Below are 22,848 nucleotides of genomic sequence, written 5' to 3'. Positions count from 1 at the left end.
GGAGTTCATTGAAAAGCACGTGAACATTAGAGACGGTCAAACTCATTCTCAGCTTCAATCCAACCTAATCAAGCACATATGTCAATTGCGTGGTCAATCTTAAAAATTATTAGTCTTATTGCATTGTTTTTAGTTGCTTTGTTTTTCTTTTTGCGTTGTTTGATTTTATTTTATTTTTTGTATTTTTTTGTTTTTAATAATCAATTGCTTTACTTTCGTAAATTGTATAATTTTACTAGAATATTGAATTGGTACATCACTCGTACCTCGTAGAATTCTGCTTTTTGATTTGGTGTATATTTTCAAATACCTCCACTCGTATTCCACATCCCTCCTTTCATTCTAGAATTCTGCTTTCGGCGACCCAACGTTCTAAGTTTTGACCACGTCAACTCCACTTATGGATTCAATATAAGAATCTTCCTACAGAAAGAATTTCTAATATCCTTTAGCACTTGGGAATGTTAAGTTTTTTTTGCTTTCTTCATATGTTAATTCTCTTTGAAGTAATTATATATAGCATATTATAAAGAAAGGAAGATCACAAAACATAAAGAGCATCTCTAGCAGAACTGATAAATGATTTATAATAGTCGAATTTAACTATTATTAGCTAATTTTTGTGCCCAGCAGAATAGCTACTTTAACATTTTTTTCTTATAGAATGAGTAATTAATATACTCTGTTCATTCTATAAGGAATAAACAATCACTATTTATTTGTTTAATGATTTCTCTTTCTTCTCACCCATATCCCTCTCTGTTCGTTGATCACACGTATGCTTAATGATGCTTGAAAATAACTGAATCATTTCAATGCCAAGTGAATAATTTCAATGAATTTTCACTGTATGGTGCAGCAAAAAGAATGATAAATTCAATGTAGGTGACTCCGCCAATGTGAAAATTCAATATTTTTCTTTTGATTGAGTGTGAGCAAGAATATAATAAAAACAAAAATGAGAAATAATATTTAAAAACAAATAGACATGATAATAGAGAATCTGTTGGAAATTGTACTCTTTTAGTAGTTATTTTGCCTATTACTGTATGAGATGCTCTAAAGGGTGAAGGAAGGGGGAAGAAAGTTTGAAGTTATGTTCTAAAGAAAAGCACTTGATAATTCTAATCATACAAATATTATCCATTAATATATTTGTATACGCTCATGGCAAAAAGAATCCCATTGATCTAACGTTGAGGGAAAAAAGAAGAAGGTAAATATGTGTATTTTTAGAAATTAGTTGTAAATCTTGCTAATAGCAGAAAGAAAGAAAGAAAGAAAAAAAAGACTTTCTATAAATTTAGGAGAAATTATACTTAATCCCACACATCACCTCAAAGATTTAATGGTAATTTTGAAACGTGATGATTATATAACACGACTCTTTGGTTAATATACCCTACCAGTTTACTATTAAAGTTGCAATATCCCCTTTTGCCACAAAAATAAAAAAGAAAAAAAAAAAACAGACAGAACAAGATACACCTAAAAAAATCCAAGCAAGAAAAAGCTAAAAGCATTAAAAAAAAAAAAAAAAAAAACAATTCCAAAATACCCTACTGTTAGTATTTTTTTTTTTTTTTTTTTCAGATTTTTAGGAGTATTTTTGTCTTTTGGGGACAAAAGAAGGACATTGCAACTCTAATTGTAGATTGATAAGATACATTAAACCAATTGAAAGATTGAGGGGATATGAGATGATAGATTGAGGATACCAAGTATAGTTTCCCCTAAATTTTAGAAAAATACTATGTAAGGTCTCTCTTCTCTCTTACTTCATCTTCTTCTTCTTGGTCGGCCACGTACGACTCAGAGTGACAGGTCAAAAAGTCGTGTAAGTGGAACTTTACTCGCCTCATCCTCCACCATTATATTTTCATCTATATTGTTACAATATATTTAGAATATATTCTCAATATAATATTATTGATTTATATTTTTTAGTTTAGGTCGATTTGTATTTTTTTGTATAAGTTAATTTAGGTTTACTTATATAGGTCGACTTCTTCAACTATAAATAAAGACCTATGTATTATAAACAGTCAAGTTATTGAGCAAAATATAATTGTAAGTTTTACCCTGTGAACGTAGTTCATAAACTGAACCACGTAAATTTTATCTCTTTTCTCTCTCTTGCTTTCGCTATTATTCTATTTTAGATTTATACATATATAAATCTCAACATGATATCAGATCTATTTTCTTGTGGCCTTCAATAAACGTCATTGATGTTTCCAGGCGTCCTTCATGTGCTCTATGACTGTCTCATAATTCTAGTCGTCCACACATCGTTTCACGCCTTTAAAATTGTTGTCAATTTCTTTCACGCCTTCATCACAGCCCCATTTGGACAAAATAATCCTGGAATCAGGTCTGCAAGGTATAGATCTTATGATCCGGGGAAGATCCGCTGACGAAGACAACTGCACGTGCCTCCACGTGCCACCCAAGCACTTTACCTGTGCGGCCAGTGGCAAAAAAAAATTATTGGTAGGGACCAATAGGCTAAATTTTTAGTTTTTTAGATTCTTTTTTTTTTTTGAGATTTTTTTTTTATCCTTAGAATTTTTTTTTTTTTTTAAGAAAATTGGGGGGCGGGCCATGGCCCCTGCCAGCCCCCCCTCCCTCCGTCTCTGTGCATTGTACAGAATCGTCGCGAACAGCCTCACCAGTGCTTTCACGTGCCTCCATGCACTGCTCCTAGGTTATGCTCCTCCATCAACTAGTGAGACGCGCAACCACGCACCTTTTTGCCGTTTCACATGCTGCTCCAAGTTTTTGCAGCTGTTTTCCATGTGCTAGAATCTCTCCCAGCGCGTCATGCAACGCGCGTCATGATCACGCGCCTACCACGTGGATCCAACGTATTTGTTGATCCGATCCATTACAACGGTCCAACCTGCCGGTCCATGCCTATTAGGCCCATTAGTGAATCGGTTCCCATCCTTCAACCCGGACCACCGGATTAGGCCCGGTTCACATAAAATCGGGCCCCTCAGTTGAGCATGTCAGTCAGTCACATTTCCTGACTTTTCTTCTTCTTCTTCCAAAACGTATGAGCAAGAGCTAATTAAATCTACCTCATACGCATATATCATATGATTCCTTACCATGGGCTATCAGACACGGAGTCACTCACCATCTCATTATCTTTCGACACCTTCTATTCCACACTTTCGGTTACCATCGCCAGCCAAACTCTGGTGGTTTTTGTCAGCAACGAGTCAGAGCCACCAGCCAAAAGCTTCGGATTCGCAAAAATACCTCTAAAAATCTAAAAAATAAATAAATAATAACATTAAAAAACTGAAAAAAAAAAAAAAATCAGAAAACAAAACTAGCTAAGCCACTATGTGGCCGTGGACATTTTTTAATTTTTTTTTTGCGTGGTTTTTTATTTATTTGTATTTTTTTTGGATTTTTAAGGGTATTTTTGTCTTTTGCAGGGGCAAAAGGGAATATTGTAACCATAATAGTAAATTGATAGGTACATTAAACCAATTGAAAGATTGAAGAGATTTAAGTGTATAATTTCGGCTAATAAGCAGGTTTAATAATATATATGAATTAGTTGCATCATTTATAATTTATGGTCAGAACTTGATTATAAGCCAAACAAGGGGCGAGCTTTACACACAGACCCATACTTACGTTATCCCAATTCCCATCCAAAGACCCCCCCAGCTGATCTGACCAATACTTTTCTTCCAAAATTGACTGCGCGCATTCCCCAGGGAGTAGTGGCAACTTCCTTTTAGTCTTGTAAATGGAAGACCAATGAATCAAAAAGTATGGCCAGGAGCTTTAAGTAAAAGGCCTCGATTTCTTCTCTTGCTTAATCTTCTTCCTCTTTGTCGGCCACGTACGACTCAGAGTCACACAGGTCAAAAAGTTGTGTTACTGGAACTTTACTCGCCTCATCCTCCACCATTATATTTTCATCTATATATTTACTCACACACAAAAACAAATTAATGTATACCATCCTAAATCCACCATTAATTAATGTCACCACTGCACCTCTTCCATTCCATGCAATGACATCACTTGCGATCTTTCCGTGGCTTTTCTTTATCCCCATTTACTCACTTTTTCTAATTAGCATTTGTGTCTTTGGCGTGTCTGGTTGGCCAATGTTTCGCATTCTTCATCTTTTTTTTCTTTACATTCCACATCAATCCATTTCTACTTTACTCATCATAAAATATAAAAATCAAACAATGAAACCTTTACAGTGATCGAGAGTGACTGAAATTCTTGCTTAATTTTCAATTAATTGAAATGGCCTTGAAATAAATCCCAGCTATACTCATATTCCCTTTGAACTCATATTTAATTTGCATATGTAATTATACTGTACGTGATCATTGTGCTATTATTTAATTAATTTGGTAGTCCGATTTGCCAAAAGCCTAGGATATATATACTAGACTCCAGAATTTTCTAAACTTATAATTTGGCTGCTTTTATATAACAACCTAAAAGTGCGTTTGGTCCAGACAATTTCAGCGATGAACACTTTTATATTTAACAAATATAGCTTGATTAATTCATACTCCTACAATAATAGGAAATTCCAAAAGAAAAACATCGAGGTGAAGAGAGGTGATAATGCTCTCAAAATGTTGGTGGAGCTAAACTTTATTAACAAACTATAGCTTAAAATAGACTAGAAACTTTAAAATTATGTTTGTTAATGATTATAAATATATTTTTTTTGGGTTGAAAAATTGTTCTAATATGACATAATTGTGAAAAACTTTTGTAAAACAGAGAAAGTAGCCATTGGGACTCATTGGTCCCGACTCCCGAGGTAACGATGGACATTTTAATTATTAAGTCACTGTAGTGTTTGAGAGGGAGAAAAATGGAATGGCGAGACAAAGGGGGCCGTAATACCTATGTGCCTATTTATAGAGAGAGCAATGGCATGAACACTTGTGTTTAAGGTACTCTGACCTTATTAGCAAGGGATATTGGCAAAAAGTGAGAGAAAATGGAATCAGGCGCATTTAATGGGAGTTGCAATATGACTTTAATTGCTTCACGCGTGCACCTGAACGGAAATTAAGTCAAGAAAGAGACACAAATGAGTGGGCTTTTGCTCTGTCATCCAACCCCAGACCAATAACAAGTACACAATTAGCATCTCCCAAATGGGAGAACACCCAAAAAAATAAACCTAAAATTGAGAAAAACAAGAAGATGCTCTTAACTATCTTCTGTCTTTATTTTATTTATTTATTTTTTTTATAATGTTTGTATTAGGAATACCGGTTATCCTAAAATTTAAGTAAAATTTAATCATTTAATTAATATTTTCATTTTTTTTTCTAAATATTGAGTTAAACTTTTTTTTAGGTAAGGTCCGATATATAAAATATTTAATTAAAATGTGAAGTGAAGCTTTTAAGTAATAAGTGAAGCCTAACATACAAAACATTTATTTGAAATGTGAGGTTAATGCTTTGATATCATATTAAATGATCAATTATTTTAAAAAATTTAATTAATAAATAAATAAATTTAATTATTTAATTAAAATTCTAATACAATCCTTTGTTATAGAGCATGAAACGATTAAATAGATTTTTTTTTATTTTTATTTTTTAACTAAATACATGTACTTATTACAATTACATGTTCTTCCAAGAAAAACATATATTTGATGGTGATTTTAAAAGTCACATTAATTTTAGAAAGACACTAAGAAGACATGGGTTTTCCTTCTAACAATATTACTCATTTATTCGATGTTTACAAAGCAGAATAATGCTAGAAGGAATATAGCAAGCAGATATTGTAACGTAACATACCTAACCAACATCCGCCATGAAGCAAACAACTTCACAGCCATGGTTCTCCCTGCAATGGGAAAGTTAGAAAAAAAAAATATAAATAAAAAAATAAACAATTCATTTACATAAGCAAAGCAGCATATAACGATTAAAAAGAAAGCAAGCAGCATCCAGTACTCCACAAGTTTCTTTTTCTTTGTAAATATTTAAGAAAATTTGAAAAAGAAAATGTCAAACATATATAGAACATTTGATCAGGTAAAATTATCAATAGTTCCTTAGACCCAAAGTCAATACTCGAATACTTAACTTATATGGAAGTCATCTCCATTAATTACTCCAACATACAGTGCCCACAAACTGTACGCTATTTTCCCTTATCTCTTCTAAGCTAACTGCTCTCTCTCTCTTCCCCTTCATAAAATAAATATTTTAAAACTGCAGGACATGAATTTCCATTAAAAGAAAAGAGCACGTGATATCTAGTTTCATACTCCCATAGATGTATACATTCCAAGGGGTTTGATTGCTGTATAATACCTACACAACACACACAACACCCCTCATATGAGGGTGGGCTCAAGTCTCTTGGGCCCACCCTCATGTGAAGGGGTGTTATGTGTGTTATGTGAGTGTTGTAAAAGTAGCATTTTTCATATTCGAATACCTATTAAATTGGGAAGAAGAGTAGAACTAAAGAACCCTGTGTACTTAGTTGACAAAAAACCCTAGGGGGAATGTTCCAAGCCAGAAAACAGGGACTATAAAACAGGATACATACCTTAGCCATGGGACAATGACAGATGTGTCTAAGCCACCACTATAGGCTAGCTAGAACGACTTTTTATCGAGTTTACCACATAACCCTTTAACCTTTGTACGTAGCTCCTGAAGTTTTTATCAATTAATGGTTGCTAAGTACCTTTTTAATCTTTGATTCCTGAAGGTGGGACTATATATAGGATGTGTGCCATAGAGTTATTTCTTCTTCGTGGACACCATTACGATTATAGGGCTTTATCATTGAAAGGTATCGTTCCAACCTACATAAGTCTGAAACTGTATCTCAACTAGAACAATTATACAAGCCCCTTCGAGATTTCCAAATCGGTAAATCTGTATCTCCAAGAACCACTTCAGATATCTTACTTTGAATATCAACTAGAACATTTGATCTGGCACTCGGCAAGAACCAATCTCCATTTCGAATTATAGAAGACACCCGAACTTCCAGGCAACTTCCAGCATCATATATAGGTCGAAAACCATATCTGTTAATCAATGTCCCATTTGGGTGCCAACAATCAAACCATAGAGAAATTCGGCTCGATCCCATCACCTACTGAAAACCAAATGAATTCCTTTGTCCTTGCATTTTACGTTGAGCATCTTTTTGTGTTGTATGCATTTTATCAGCCTGCGTTTCATATGGTCTTTTATGCGTTTTGGGGGCGGATAGGAGCTGCTGTAAATTCTTTTAGAGTATTCTAACATAATGGGGTTTGTATGTATGGGCTCCAACGGGTAGATAAAGGTAAGAATCAAAATAGTAACAATTACCTGTAATTTGGAGACTTATCTGTTTGGATGCAAGTATAAAACGTTTTCTACTTGTTATAATATTTGCTTCTTTTTCTTTTTTTTTTTTCTTAAAAAAACCATATTTTATTTTCAACTTTTTCAAAAACAAATTATATTTTATTCAACTTTTTCTAATTTTATCTCATAAAGTTAAACCTCAAAATTCGCACACCAAATAAGAATTAAATTATGATTTCAAAAATCGAATACCCAAACGGACAGGTTTATTATCTTTTTCAGTATATTGAATGCAGTATTTCGCATTCATCATCTTTTTCCTTTACATTCCACGTTCGATCAATCCGATTCTTTTTTTTTGAACATCATAAAATATAAAAATCAAATAATAAAACCTTTTACAGTGAAAGTGACTGAAATTCTTGCTTAATTTTCAATTAATAAATTGCTTTTAATTTTCTTGGGAAACAATTAGATAAATTTGTTTGATGGAAGCTTCTGATAAATTGACTTTGAAAGCACGATAGCAATTTTGTTCATTCTTCAACAGATAACTACGAATCTCTCTTAGCTCGAAGCAAATAATCAGCACATATGGTACAGGCGTACAACACCGTCTAGAGAATATAAAACAAACCTTTGACTTTTTTGTTTTTGTTTTTGTTTTTTACCGTCTAAACATGAACCAAATTAACCTTGCAACCATTAATTATTTAATTGCACTGCACAGTCGTCACTATAGTGTATGTGAATGCATTGCAACCTAACATTTTCAGCCGTTCACTCCTATAAATTTTATACATTTTAAATCACAACTTATCTTAAAAATCTAAAATTCATTGATAGAAAATATTAAATTGACCTAGTAACAAATGAAAGTTGAAGTTCTAAGGAATCGAAGTGGAGCGCAGCAGTTGCTGAAATAAACAAAAGTATATATATATTTTTTTCATTCCAATTAAGCATTAGCAGTATGAACTTGTAACCATACCTTCCATGTAATAGTTTAAGTTCTGGAGTTTTTGAGATTTTGTGTGTATAATTTGCCAAACCACATGTCGAGTAGATGGGCGCTCATGATTGATCACTAGAGGAAACAGAGTAGGTGTGGAAAGCACTTGGGAGCCTTGATCATTATCGTTGAGCAGAGTGCATCATTTGCTGTAGTGGCATGCATGTTTATCAACTTGATCAGATTCACTAACAGATGTAATGGGTGATTCTAATAGGCCAACTGCTCAACCACCTCTCCTTTGGACATGACGATATTTTTTTTATTTTTTATTTTATTAAAGGACAATGACAAGCTAAACCCAATCCCATCCAATCCATAAGATAGGCATTCCCAATAGGTCGGCCACTTGGGTCGTTGAGACCCCAAATGAAAAAAAAGTAAATCAAGAGGAAGGCGATCCTAAATATTAGAAAGGAAAATTATGAGTGCATTTTGTCTCTTCTTGTGTGGGAGTTTCGACACTTTCTAGCCTATGTATTCTCTCTCCGTAACAATTCTGTATTTTGACTGTTCATTTCTACGTGTGTAAGAAATTTAGAGATTATAACAATATAATCAAATAAAAACTTAATTTATAATTTTACCTCCCATAAAATGAGAAGAATGATTGGTATAGATTGAAATAGAATGAAATAGGCTTGATTGTGTTATATTTTCTGTTTTTGTTTGTAATTCTAGCCTAGTCGATTAGAAACGGTACTTCAATTTCTAGAATGCCATTTTCTTATTATGGGTTTGTAAATGATTAAGTTTAAGAAATATTGGTTTACATTTCTTTGAGTATGAGTGATTTGGTAATTAATTAGCTACTAAGAGCACTAACTAGCAGCAACTTTTATAAATCTCATCATCGCATTCCCTACATGTAAAGAAAACTTCTTAAAATCCACTTGAATTAAATTTTTTATTGTTCCATAAACTAATGAAATATCAAAATAACCAAAAGTTGTACCCTACGTCTACGGAAGCAAAAGTGATTCCTCCCTTAATTAGCGTTATTTTAGTATAAAAAATTATATATTTCATCTCTCATTCCTCTAACATTTATTTAAAATAATATTTAAACTATTTATCTTTTATCTCTTTTTGTTTTAGCATTTAATTGAAACAGACGGAGCCATATTTTCTGAAATGTCAAAGTCATGTGTCCATTTAATCAGACAAATGATGGTGGTTGGCGTTTGAGGCAATTATTATATATATATGTCACATTAATTTCCTGACTTTTCTTCTTCTTCTTCCAAAACGTATGACAGGCGCTAATTAAGTAAAAGGTCTCTCTTCTCTTACTTCATTTTCTTCCTTTTGGTCCGCCACGTACAACGACTCAGAGTCACACGTCAAAAAGTCATGTTACTGGAACTTTCCTCGCCTCATCCTCCAGACCTCCTTCATTGCTTGTTTGATAAGTAATTATATTGTGAAATGTTTATGTGTCGTAGAATAAGAAGTGATTGATGTGATATAAAATTTAAGAATGTTTTATAGAAAAGTGAAAAAATTTTATTTTGTAGTGAATTTTATTATTTGAATAATAATAAAATATAGTTGATGTGATATAAAAAGTGTAAAAAAATTAAAATGTTTTTGATTTGATATTTTTGGGAGAAGTGAAAAGAAATAGAGAGAATGGAAATGGGTTGCCAAACTAGCCCATTCGGGGTGGCGTTATTTATCAACAGCGATTTGATTTTTCCCACACCCTTTTGGTTACTGTCTATTTTTTTCGTTAGAAACCGATTTATTTATTTTTTTAATTTTTTTAAAAAAAAAATAAAAAAAAGTTATTGATTTTTTTTTTGTATGTTTTTTAATTATTTCGAATTTTTTGATTTTTTTTTTTAAATTTTTATTAATTTTTAATTGAAAAATGACACGTGGCATGGGTATTATGTGAATATTTCGTCAAAATTGGCATTTTTCAAGTTTTTAGTAGTTTGAGAGATAAGAATGCAAGCCTCAATAGTTTGAGGATCATCTAAAGAAATGTTGAAAAACTAAATTATATTTTTTCCAAAAATGTTATTTTCAATAAATCTTCCTCCATCTTTCGCCTACTATCAAAATCCACCGCTTCCAAAACGTTACTATCTAATGATATGCAGTGTCGTATAATAACTGTGAGGAGTGAGAGAAGATGAGTCTGAAACTTTTTGACCTATTTGGAAATTTGTTGTATAGAATCACAAGTGTGATGTTCTAAAATGATAGGAATATTGCTGAAAATTTGGATGATTATGATTTTTTATTGTATTTTTTTTTAATTATTTCGATTTTTTTTAATTTTTTAATTGAAAAATGACACGTAATAGGGATATTATGGGAATATTTCGTCAAAATAGACATTTTTCAAAGTTTTTGATAGTTTGGGGGATTAGAATGCAAGCCTTAGTAGTTTGGGGTCATCCAGAGAAAGAATGGTAATTTGAAAAGTTAAATTGTATTTTTTCCAAAAATGTTATTTTCAATAAATCTTCCTCCATCTTTCGCCTGCTATCATAATCCACCACTTCCAAAACGTTACTGTCTAATGATATGCAGTGTCATATAGTAACTATGAGGAGCGAGAGAAGATTTGAACTTAATTTTGAGGGGTAACTTCACAAAATGGTATCGAATTATACGTCGTTTTGAGATAAGGGTACTGAACTAGCAAACGTCTTAAATTGGGGAATCCATGTTTCCAAATGTCTCACTTAAAGGTACTCTGTTAGAATTTGCTGTTAAAAAATAAAAAATTATAAAATTTTTCAAAGATTCAGGCATGAGTATTTTTACAAATTTTGTTAAATTCTGACCAATTACAAAATCCTAACATTTTTTTTGTTTTCCTTTAAAAGAAATTGTATTTTTTTTTTCCTTTATTTATTTATTTATTTTTTTTTAAAAAAAAATGTGAACGAGAAATGTGCAGAATTTTTACAAAGGAAAATGAGTGCCACGTCAGAGGGCAGGTGAAATGTTAGTCTTTTTCCCATACTTAAAGAAACGGAGCCATATTTTCTGAAATGTTAAACTCATGTGTCCATTTAATTAATAATCAGACAAAAAAGAAGTTGGGCAATAAATTAATATAGCGCGCAGTGGCGATAAATAAAGGCTACGTTACGGTACGTACCAATTGATTTAATTTGATATATGGTGGTTGGCGTTTGATGCAATTATTAATTTCTTTTGACTTTTCTTCACTTCTTCCAAAACGTATGAGAGGAGCTAATTAATTAAGTACGTAAAAGCTCTCTCTTCTCTTATTTCATTTTCTTCCTCTTGCTCGGCCACGTACGAGTTAGGACGACTCAGAGTTACTGGTCAAAAAGTCGTCTTCGCGGAACTTTACTTAATTGCCTGATTCGTGCATGGCCACAACCCCCGACCATCTATATATTTAATCACACGCAAAACAAATTCATACCATCCTGAATAATCCACCATTAATTAATATCAGTACCACCTCTTCCATTCCCTGCAATGACATCACTTGCGGTTTTTTCGTGGCTTTTCTTGATCCCCATTTACTCACTTTTCCTAATTAGCATTTGCGTCTTTGGCGTGTCTGGCCAATGTTTTGGCAATCAGCAGTCCTTGTTGCTGCAATTGAAGAACAACCTTACATTCCATCCTTTTATGACGTCCAACAAACTTGTTAAGTGGAATCAAAGTGTTGATTGCTGTTCTTGGGAAGGCGTAACCTGTCATGAGGGACGTGTTATTGGTCTCGACCTGAGCAGTGAATCCATCTCGGATGGACTTGACGATTCAAGCAGTCTCTTCAGTCTTCAGCATCTCCAGAGCCTGAGTTTGGCTGACAACAACTTCAACTCTTCTCAGATTCCATCACAATTTGACAAGCTGGCGAATTTGAGTTATCTGAATCTATCATACGTTGGCTTTGCAGGGCAGATTCCTATTGCAATTTCGCGTTTGACAAGGTTGGTTACTCTTGATTTATCTAGCAATTATTACACCTACGATGATATTTATGCCCCATTGACACTTGAGAATCCAAATTTAAATATGCTCGTTCAGAACCTTTCGGAGCTTATCGAACTTCATCTTGATGGTGTAGTTATATCAGCCCAAGGTAAGGAGTGGTGTCACGCCTTATCATCTTCGTTGCCAAATCTGAGAGTGTTGAGCTTGTCACACTGCAATCTTTCAGGCCCTATTGATTCATCGTTACGGAATCTCAAGTCCCTCTCAATTATTCGTTTAAATTGGAACCACTTTTCTTCTCCAGTTCCAATTTTTTTTACAGATTTCAAAAACCTAACATCTTTGGAAGTCTCCTCTTCTGGGTTGAATGGAACATGTCCAAAACAGATCTTTCAAGTTCCAACGCTACAAACTCTTGACTTATCATACAATGATTTGCAAGGTTCTTTGCCAGAATTTCCTCCAAATGGATCTCTTCGAACCATGGTGCTTGGGAGAACAAATTTTTCTGGGACATTGCCATATTCTATTGGCAATCTTAAAATGTTGTCAACAATAGATATTCAGAATTGTAATTTCAACGGATCAATTCCAAACTCATTGGCTAGCCTCACACAATTGGTCTATTTGGACATGTCATCGAACATGTTTAGCGGATCAATTCCAGTATTTAGCATGGCCAAGAATCTAACCTTGCTACACATTTCTTACAATAATCTTACTGGTCAGATTACTTCCACTCAGTGGGAAGAACTTTTGAAATTGGAAAATCTTTACTTGGATGGAAATTCACTGAATGGGAATATTCCAGTTTCTCTATTTTCCCTTCCATCATTGCAATATTTAAGTCTCTCGTCCAACCAATTTTCTGGTCAACTCAAAGAATTTTCCAATGTTTCTTCTTACGTACTAAGATGTGTTTATTTGGGTAACAACCAGTTGGAAGGACCAATACCCATGTCTATCTTTGAATTCCGAGGTCTTGAAATCCTATCACTTGGTTCAAACAAATTTAACAACTCCCTGGACCTTAGTGTGATTTGGCCGTTAAAAAATCTTTACTACCTTGATCTTTCTCACATCAACTTGTTGACTGAATATAATGATTTTAACCTTTCATTATCCTTTCACCTTGATACATTAATTCTCGCTTCTTGCAAGTTGAAAAAATTTCCTGCTTTCTTGAGAAACCAATCTTTTTTATACTTTCTAGACCTTTCAAACAACCAAATCGATGGAGAGCTACCAACAAGCATTGGTCAATCCCTTGCTTGCACCAGCTTCTTGTCCCTTTCGAGTAATAAATTCTACGGGAGCATTCCTAGAACAATATGCAATGCTACAGAACTTGAAATTATAGATCTGTCCAATAATTCCTTCAGTGGCAAAATTCCCCAATGCTTGATTGAAATGAGTGGTATACATCTAGAGGTGCTGAATCTAAGGAAAAACAAACTCAACAGCACAATTCCTGATGCATTTCCAGATAATTGTGGTTTACAAACTTTAGCTCTCAATAAAAACCAACTAGAAGGAGGGTTACCAAAATCTTTGGCCAATTGCTCTTGGTTGGAGGTCTTGGACATTGGGAATAACCACATCGAGGATACCTTCCCATTTTACTTGAACCACACATCCTTGAGGGTCCTTGTTTTGAGATCTAACAAATTCTACGGGCCCATTTCTCATCCAAAGCTTAATTCCTCCTGGCCGATGCTTCAAATTGTTGACGTAGCTTCAAATAATTTTACTGGTAACCTTCCAGTAATGCTTTTTTTGTCTTGCATGGCAATGATTGATCGTGCACATGAGGCGCACTCAAGGCTCAAGTACATCGAGATTAGTATTGGTGATTTGTACTATCAAGATACGATAGCAATTACTATCAAAGGTTTAGAGTTGGAGCTGGTGAAGATCCTAACTATCTTCACGAACCTTGACTTCTCTTGCAACAAGTTTGACGGTCCTATACCTGAAGAAATTGGAGAACTCACATTGTTGTATATTCTTAACCTGTCGCACAATACTTTAACGGGTCAAATCCCAGCATCTTTGGGAAAATTGAGTAATCTTGAGTCTTTGGACTTGTCAAACAATAAGCTTACCGGTAAGATTCCTGTGCAACTCGCCAATGGTCTTATTTTCCTGTCAGTCCTAAACCTTTCATTAAACCAATTGGTGGGACAAATTCCACTCATCAAGCAATTTGCTACATTTTCTGAAAATTCCTTCAAAGGAAACGAAAGATTATGTGGTTTGCCTTTGAAATCACAGTGCTCACATGAGGAGCCACGATTGTCACCTCCAACATTTGAAGAACCTCATAAGAGTATGATCGACTGGAATTACGTAAGTGCTGAACTGGGATTTGTTTTTGGGTTTGGATTTGTAGTTGGGCCCCTTATGTTTTGGAAGAGATGGAGGATATGGTATTACAAACATGTTGATGACATTCTTTTCAAGACCTTCCCTAAACTGTATCTTGGAAATGAATATCGTCGAAGACCAGCACTCAACAGTCAGTAGCCGAGGCATTAGTTGTAGTTATGATCAAACGCAACACCTCCAGGTTTGTCATGAAAATCTCTTGCTTTTTTCCTTTCAATATAAATCAAAACAAAAAATTGATCCACATAATTGGATCCCCACGTTTTCTTTAAGGCATGACTGTAATGGCAAATGTAACTTTACACATCAACCCAAATGAGGAACGCCCACATTTCCAAGCATCTTATTTGCATGTGGGCTTTCATAGGAATCCAAAATGCCTTGAATCAAATGGCCTCTTATAACCATTTCTGTGTGTCTCGAACTCTAGGATATTCACAACTCTTAATTATTGACATATCTTTAATTATTAATTAGTTGCAGTGACTCTGATGCAGCTAGGGGGAAATGTTCATTGAAATTTGTATAATGTATTTAATGTATACTATTTTTTTTTTTTTTTTTGGATGAATTAAAACTATTATAAACCAAACTCAAAACGTTTACAGACCCTCCAATGAAGACCGGAACTAATTCTCAAATAGAGAATAAGAACAAACCCATCAGACTACTACAAACAGCAGCTACTAAACTCAGAAACAAATTACATGTGCAGCAAAACTACAATCAATTATTGAATGTATACTTTATCAATCTTCCACGTATGTGTTTCTACTGTCGAAGAGTTGGATTAAAGATTCATAGAAATTTGAAGTGCAATAGCTGTACTTAATTTTTACACATTATGCACATTATTCTAATCCCCATAAGATCACTTGTTCTTCTCCCTGTGCAATTATATTGGAATATGCGACCTTTCGATTATTGTGATTGACCATTGATTATGTGAATATAACAACTTCTCTTTTTAGGTTCTGTTTTTGAAGCGGTGCATAATTTTATAATGGTAAAGTTCATTTACCTTCTTTAAACTATTACCCAATTGATAATGTCTCCTTAAACTTTAAATTTGGACAATGTCTTTCTAAACTACTAAAAATTGTCAATATTCCCCAATGACGAAAATACGCTTAATAAAATAAAAAATAATAATAATTAAAAAAAAACTAAAAAAAAAATACAAATAAACCAAGGGTGGCCAAATTTAAAAATTAAAAAAAAAAAGAAAAAAGAAAAAAAAAAAAAGAAAAAATTATTTTTTGGAATTTATATGGGTATTTTTGTTTTATTAAAAAAATTGTAAGGTTATTTTTGTCTTTTTTTGGCCTTTGGGGGATACATTGACAATCTTTTGGTAGTTTGGGGGGACACTGTCAATTATGTGGCAGTTTGAGTGGGGTATGTAGATTTTTCCCTAGTTATTTAATATTGCCCCAGTCTCGTGTTAGAGTCCAATAAGGAATAAATCTCCAATAAGGGGTTTGATTCCCCTTCTTCTAAGTATAGTTAGAGTCCTAGTCTAGAGTTAATTGAGTCAGTCTTAATCCTAGTCGGTCAATTGATAATTCATTTTACTGTGTTTCTAAATATCACAGTTCTCTTAAAGTAGCCATTAAAAGTCACAACCCTCTTCAACAAGCCCATTTATCATTTTCATGTGTTTTGTAGTAGTTAGTGTGCATCAAGTTCATTGTGCAATTATTCAATTAGATCGTGTAAAAGAACTTTTGGTTGATACTGACTTACACCAATATTGTATGCCTGATGACTTGCAGAGATAAATTGCTCCAAGTTTACTCTGAATGAAGTTTGCTAAAGTGTGTAAGGCCTCTCCAGTGACAGTTATGCTCAGTTGCTGATATACACATTTATGTGTAATAATTTGCACTACTTTTGTCATGTTGTCTGGATTCTAATTATTTTCCCAGTTTTTTATTGCTATGTTTTAGTGTTGCTTGTGCTTGAAAAGCATGTGGACTGAATCCTACTCAATAAATAATTAATGAAGAATATCTCTTCTAACTCTAATGAAGCACCAACAACATACAAATATAAATATTTGATTAGATATCTACAACTCTTCTCTTTGACAGATTGAATGAAAATTGTTTCTGGCTCCACTAATCTTGTGCTCTTTATTTAGTTCAAATCAGACCATTGGATTGGGAAAGTATTGCATCTGGGGATTTTCAGTTTTAGACCATTGGATTGGGAAAGAAATTTCAATCACCTAATATGCACTGACCTCCTCAAGGAGTCTTGTTTCCTGTCTATTCTAGTTTGGCTGTCTTAAAATTAAATTAAATTTAAAATGTGGCTTCTATTCCTATAGTTTAGCGGTCTTAAATTCCTAATTATTTTCAAAAGTAAATTATACATGAAAATCCTATATTCTTGAAAAATTTTAGAAATAACTAATTATTTCAAACATGAAAATAGTTATATTTCTGAAAATTCAAATGACTAAGCATCAAATTTTTTTAAAAATGTAAACACAAAAAAAAAATGTTGAATTCCGCTAACCAAACCAAAAGTTATTGCTTTCCTCAATCAAAGAACCGGTAGGAATTCCCCCACCTCCACTTGTTTTCCACATTCCTCCTTTCATTCTAGAATTCTGCTTTTTATAACCCAACGTTCAATTTTTTTTTTTTTTTTTCACATTCTTTGTATCGTTGAGAGACTTTTCGAGGTGCGTGTCATTTCATGTGCCTTTTTTGCTTCGGTTACGTTTTATAAGGCCCTTACAGAGAGGACTTGGTCATTATTTGTATTTTTTGCAGTATTTTCATTTTAAAATTATTGTTGGGAAGCTTACCCATATTTCGGTGTTTTGATTCCCAATTCGCTTACAAAAAGAAGTTAAAATTCTATCTGAACACGTTGTATTGGTATATGGTGCCCCTTCATAGAAAGCCCGAGTCGTAATACTCTTATCATGTAAATTGTCTGTATATATATGAAGTTAATCCTTACATAAATTTCAAAAAAAAAAAAACAAATTAGGCGTCAATGGTGACAATCACGTGTGATTCGGTGTGAATATATAATCACATTCCTAAAAATCCAAATTACTCAACCGCAAATTTCTCCAAACGTGTGAATAAAGGTCTCTCTTCTCTCTTACTTCATCGATCTTCTTCTTCTTGGTCGGCCACTTAATTATATTTTCATCCATATATAAGTGTCAAGAGTTACTGGAACTTTTCTCGCCTCATCCTCCATCATTATATTTCATCTATATATTTACTCACACACAAAACAAATTCATACCATCCTGAATAATCCACCATTAATTAATATCAGTACCACCTCTTCCATTCCCTGCAGTGAGATCACTAGCGGTCTTTTTGTGGCTTTTCCTTATCCCCATTAATTACTCACTTTTCCTAATTAGCACTTGTGTCTTTGGCGTGTCTGGGCAATGTCTCGGCAATCAGCAGTCCTTGTTACTGCAATTGAAGAACAACCTTACATTCGATCTTGCTATGTCGAACAAACTTGTTAAGTGGAATCAAAGTGTTGATTGCTGTTCTTGGGAAGGCGTAACTTGCCATGAGGGATGTGTTATTGGTCTCAACCTGACTAATGATTTCATCTCGAGTGGACTTGATGATTCAAGCAGCCTCTTCAGTCTTCAGCATCTCCAGAGCCTGAGTTTGTCTACTACTTCAACTCTTCTCATATTCCATCACAGTTTGACAAGCTGGTGAATTTGAGGTATTTGAATCTATCATATGCCAAATGGATCTCTTCGAACCATGGTGCTTAGGAGAACAAATTTTTCTGGGACATTGCCACATTCTATTGGCAATCTTAAAATGTTGTCAATAATAGATCTTTTGAATTGCGATTTCAGTGAATCAATTCCAAACTCAATAGCATGCCTCACACAATTGGTCTATTTGGACATGTCATTGAACATGTTTAATGAATCAATTCCAGTATTTAGCATGGCCAAGAATCTAACCTACCTAGACCTTTCTTCCAATAATCTTACTGGTCAGATTACTTTCACTCAGTGGGAAGAACTTTTGAAACTGGAATATCTTTCCTTGGGTGGAAATTCACTGAATGGGAATATTCCAATTTCTATGTTTTCCCTTCCATCATTGAAATAGTTAGATCTTTCTTACAACCAGTTTTCTGGTCAAGTCAAAGAATTTTTCAATGTTTCGTCTTACATACTAAAACGTATTTATTTGCATAACAACTAGTTGGAAGGGCCAATACTCATGTCTGTCTTTGAACTTCGAGGTCTTGAAGGCCTATCACTTGGTTGAAACAAATTTAACAACTCCCTGGACCTTTCTCACATCAACTTGTTGAGGGAATATAATGGTTTTAACCTTTCGTTATCCTCGGTTCAGCTTGATAGATTAATTCTCGCTTCTTGCAAGTTGACAAAATTTCTTGATTTCTTGAGAAACCAATCTTACTTATCCTTTCTAAACCTTTCAAACAACCAAATCGATGGAGAGTTACCCAATTGGATCTTGAAACTTCCTAATCTTTCTTTTCTAAATCTTTCTTATAACTACTTGAAGACTCTTGAAAGACCTATCTCCAATATCTCTTTAATTGCGGGATATCTAGACTTTAGCTCCAACCAGTTCCAAGGCAAACTCCCAGTTCTCCCACTTGTCAGGTTCTTGGATTTCTCCATGAATAATTTTCATTCTGCCTTACCAGCTAGCATTGGCCAATCCCTTGAATCCGCATATTTCTTTTCTATTTCAAGTAAAAAATTATATGGGAGTATCCCTGAATCAATATGCAAAGCTACAAATCTTCAATTTCTCGATTTGTCTGATAATTATTTTAGTGGTACAATTCCCTAATGCTTGATTGAGATAAGTGGGCCTCTTCTTCAAGTGTTGAGCCTAAGGAGAAACAATCTCAACGGTACAATTCCTGATACATTTTCAAAGTCTTGTTATTTACGAACTTTAGTTGTAAATAAAAACCATCTAGAGGGAAAGTTACCAAAATCTATGAAGAATTGCCATATATTGGAGGTCTTAGACATTGGGAACAACCATATCGGGGACACCTTCTCATTTTATTGAAAGGATTAACCATATTGAAGGTTCTTATTTTGCAATCTAACAAATTATGTGGGCCCATTGGTCATCTAGAGCTTGAGTCCCCTTGGCCAATGCTTCAAATCATGGATGTAGCTTCAAACAATTTTACCGTTCACCTTCCAATAGTACTCCTTTCTACTTGGATGGCGTTGACAAACAGTGCACATGAGGCGCACTCAGAGCTCAGCTACCTCCAAATTGATATGGATGTGGTATATTCAGGGGCGGAGGGAGGGGGGGGGGGTCGAGAGGGGTCAAATGTAGGGGTGTACAAGCGGTTATAACCGGCGGTTATTGGCTAAAACCGCAACCGCTAACCGCCTAGCGGTTATTTTCATTTTACCAACCGCAACCGCTAACCGCCTTGGCGGAGGCGGTTATTTTTATAACCGCCGGTTAGCGGTTATAACCGGCGGTTTGAAACCGCTTTCGAATTCCGGTTTTGGGCCGGGTTTAGACCGGTTTTGGGCCGGGTTTAGACCGGTTTTGGGTCGGGTTAAAATCAGTTTTGGGCTATTTTTACACCTGTTTTGGGCCAGGTTTACACCTGTTTTGGGCCATTTTTTGTACAGATTTTTTGGGCCTTTTTTTGTGCATATTTTTTGGGCCATTTTTTGTACAGATTTTTCAAGAAAAAAATTTAATACTTTTTGGGCCTTTTGTCCTTTGTTATAAAATTACTAATCCAAACATATTCTAAATCCAAAACCAAACAAATCCAAATAATCAAATACTCAAAGACATTACAAATCCAAAATAACCAAATTCAAAAGCAAAAAATTACAAATCCAAATAACCACATAGGCACATACTCTAAATTCTAAAACCAAACAAATCCAAATAAACAAAACAAATACTCCAAGACATTACAAATCCAAAATAACCACATAGGCACATACTCAAAATTCTAAAACCAAACAAATCCAAATAAACAAATAGTCCAAGACATTACAAATCCAAAATTCAAAAATTACAAATCCACATAGTCACCGTCCAAGGATGCTTCGTTCCTTGATTGAGCGCAATCTACAAAAGAAGAAGCTTTAGTTAATTGAAAAGTAACTAAGTAAGTTTCAAAAATAATAATTGTACAAATGAAAAGTTACAACTAATTTACAAACATTTACCTTCTTCATCAAAGCTTTCCACAAATTCCTCCAACTCCCGAATGTCAATTGGAGTATTCCTTATCCAACATTCAAATCCCAGCAAATCCCAGCAAGCCCACACGCTACCTCCCATTCCAACATTCAAATCCCAGCAACTCTAACAGTCAAAAGTAAAACAACCATTAATTTTTCTCTTCTTCTAATTTTTATGAACCACCCTTGATCACTAGAGATCGAATCAAACATGTTAAATGTGAAAGATGGACTTACATCTGCTTAGATTCGATTTCTTAGGTTTACAAATTTTAGTTCACTTACATATTTGTGTGGACTACTCAAACAAATACTAAAATCCACCAAAATTAATTCACAGGTAGATAATGGCCTGTGATTGTTTGTGCAAGAGACAGGCTATCAAATACTGAAACAGTGATGGGCTGGCTATAAGAAACAGAAACAGAAAAAACTAAATAGACAAAAATAGATGCTCGTAACCCAATTGAAAGAAACAGAAAAAACTAAATAGACAAAAATGATAATAATAAAGAGATGAACATCTAGTATAATATGGAAGTCCTGAGACTCTGACCGTCCAAAAACTACTCAACAAACCAGATCTATACGACAGTGATGACACTACCAGAGGAGAGGAAATCCAAAAAGAAAAATAATAATAATAAAAAAAAAACACAGAATAAAGATATTTGTGCATGAGTCTACAAGGATTTCATTTCACTAGTTCTATATCCATATGCTCAATGGAAAAGAGAAACTCCCAAGCTGATAGACAACAGAGTTAAACAACTAATTATAGCACTGACATTGAAAAATTCAGGCATTCTGATGTCACATTTTGACCATTCAAGATTTAGACTACATAATTTCCTCTATCTTGTCAGATTCCAGTAGAGTTGCTATATACAGTTTTTTTTTTTAATCATTAAATTAAATCTACAAATATATTTATTCACAACAAAAGGAAAAAGGACTATCTAGTATCTACCAAAACTGAGAGAAACTTACAGTGTAGTGGCGGCGGAGACGACCGGAAGCGGAGACGAGCGGCGGCTGAGACGAGCGGCGGCTGAGACGAGAGGGCAGAGACGAGAGAGACGAGAGGGCAGAGACGAGAGAGACGAGAGGGCAGAGGGCAGAGACGAGAGAGACGAGAGGGCAGAGACGAGAGAGATGAGAGGGCAGACTGCAGAGAAGCAGAGACGGCGTCGGCGAGAGGAAAATGAAATGGAAAGTTGGAAACCTAAACCTAAACCTCAGAAAATATGGTTTATATATATTACCAAAACGGCGTCGTTTTGGGCATTCAGCAATGCCCAAAACGACGCCTCTCAGGTCAGTTTTTTTTTTTTTTTTTTTAATATATATATATAAGCGGTTAGCGGTTATTTATAACCGCTTTTAAAACCTTATAACCGCTAACCGCCTCCGCTAGGCGGTTAGCGGTTATTTATAACCGCTTTTAAAAGCGGTTAGCGGTTATAAGCGGTTAGCGGTTAGCGGTTTTAAGCGGTTAGCGGTTTTAAAGCGGTTATAACCGCCTCGTTTGAACACCCCTAGTCAAATGCCCCCCCTCACCTCTCAAAAATTTTCTCTACTTTTAAAATTTTTTTTTCGAAAGTCTTAGTTGCCCTCCTTCAAAAACTCATCAAGGGGCAAAATTTTTTCAAGAGGATCAAGTTCCATGAGTCACACCATGTTATGCCATTTTTTAACTGGTTTTTTAACCTAAAACCAGTCACCACAGCCCAAAGGTGAAAGAAGATAAGGTTGAAGACGAATAGGCATATTTTTTTTACTTTGATAAAAACGCACCGGTTTGTTTTTAACAAAACGCAGCGGTCGTTTAACCCTTCACTCAAAAGAAAAAAGATAAAGGATTAGACTTGTTAAATAAGGCAATTTCCGTGGAGTAGAGGAGGACACGTCTACTTCTAAAGTAAAAAGTTTTCATGGGACTT

General features: G+C 34.4%; 1 protein-coding gene across 1 annotated transcript; it reads left to right on the top strand.

Annotated features, from left to right (window-relative positions):
• Window positions 1-11,823: 11,823 nt before the first annotated feature.
• LOC133876889 (receptor-like protein 6) lies at window positions 11,824-14,510 on the top strand. The gene is made up of 2 exons (XM_062315127.1): window positions 11,824-14,395; window positions 14,491-14,510. Exons 1-2 carry the CDS (start codon window positions 11,824-11,826, stop codon window positions 14,508-14,510), a joined length of 2,592 nt encoding a protein of 863 aa, XP_062171111.1.
• Window positions 14,511-22,848: the final 8,338 nt, after the last annotated feature.

This window comes from Alnus glutinosa, chromosome 9 (assembly GCF_958979055.1).
Source record: "Alnus glutinosa chromosome 9, dhAlnGlut1.1, whole genome shotgun sequence".
NCBI lineage: Eukaryota > Viridiplantae > Streptophyta > Magnoliopsida > Fagales > Betulaceae > Alnus > Alnus glutinosa.
The sequence above is the reverse complement of the archived record's forward strand: the minus strand, read 5'-3'. Positions and strand labels throughout refer to the sequence as shown.

Excerpts from the sequence above, each read along its gene's own strand:
- LOC133876889 (XM_062315127.1), top strand. The coding sequence starts at position 11,824 with ATGACATCACTTGCGGTTTTTTCGTGGCTTTTCTTGATCCCCATTTAC. Across the intron at positions 14,396-14,490 it reads GTCAAACAATAAGCTTACCG|CAATTTGCTACATTTTCTGA; the intron begins GTAAGATTCCTG and ends CCACTCATCAAG.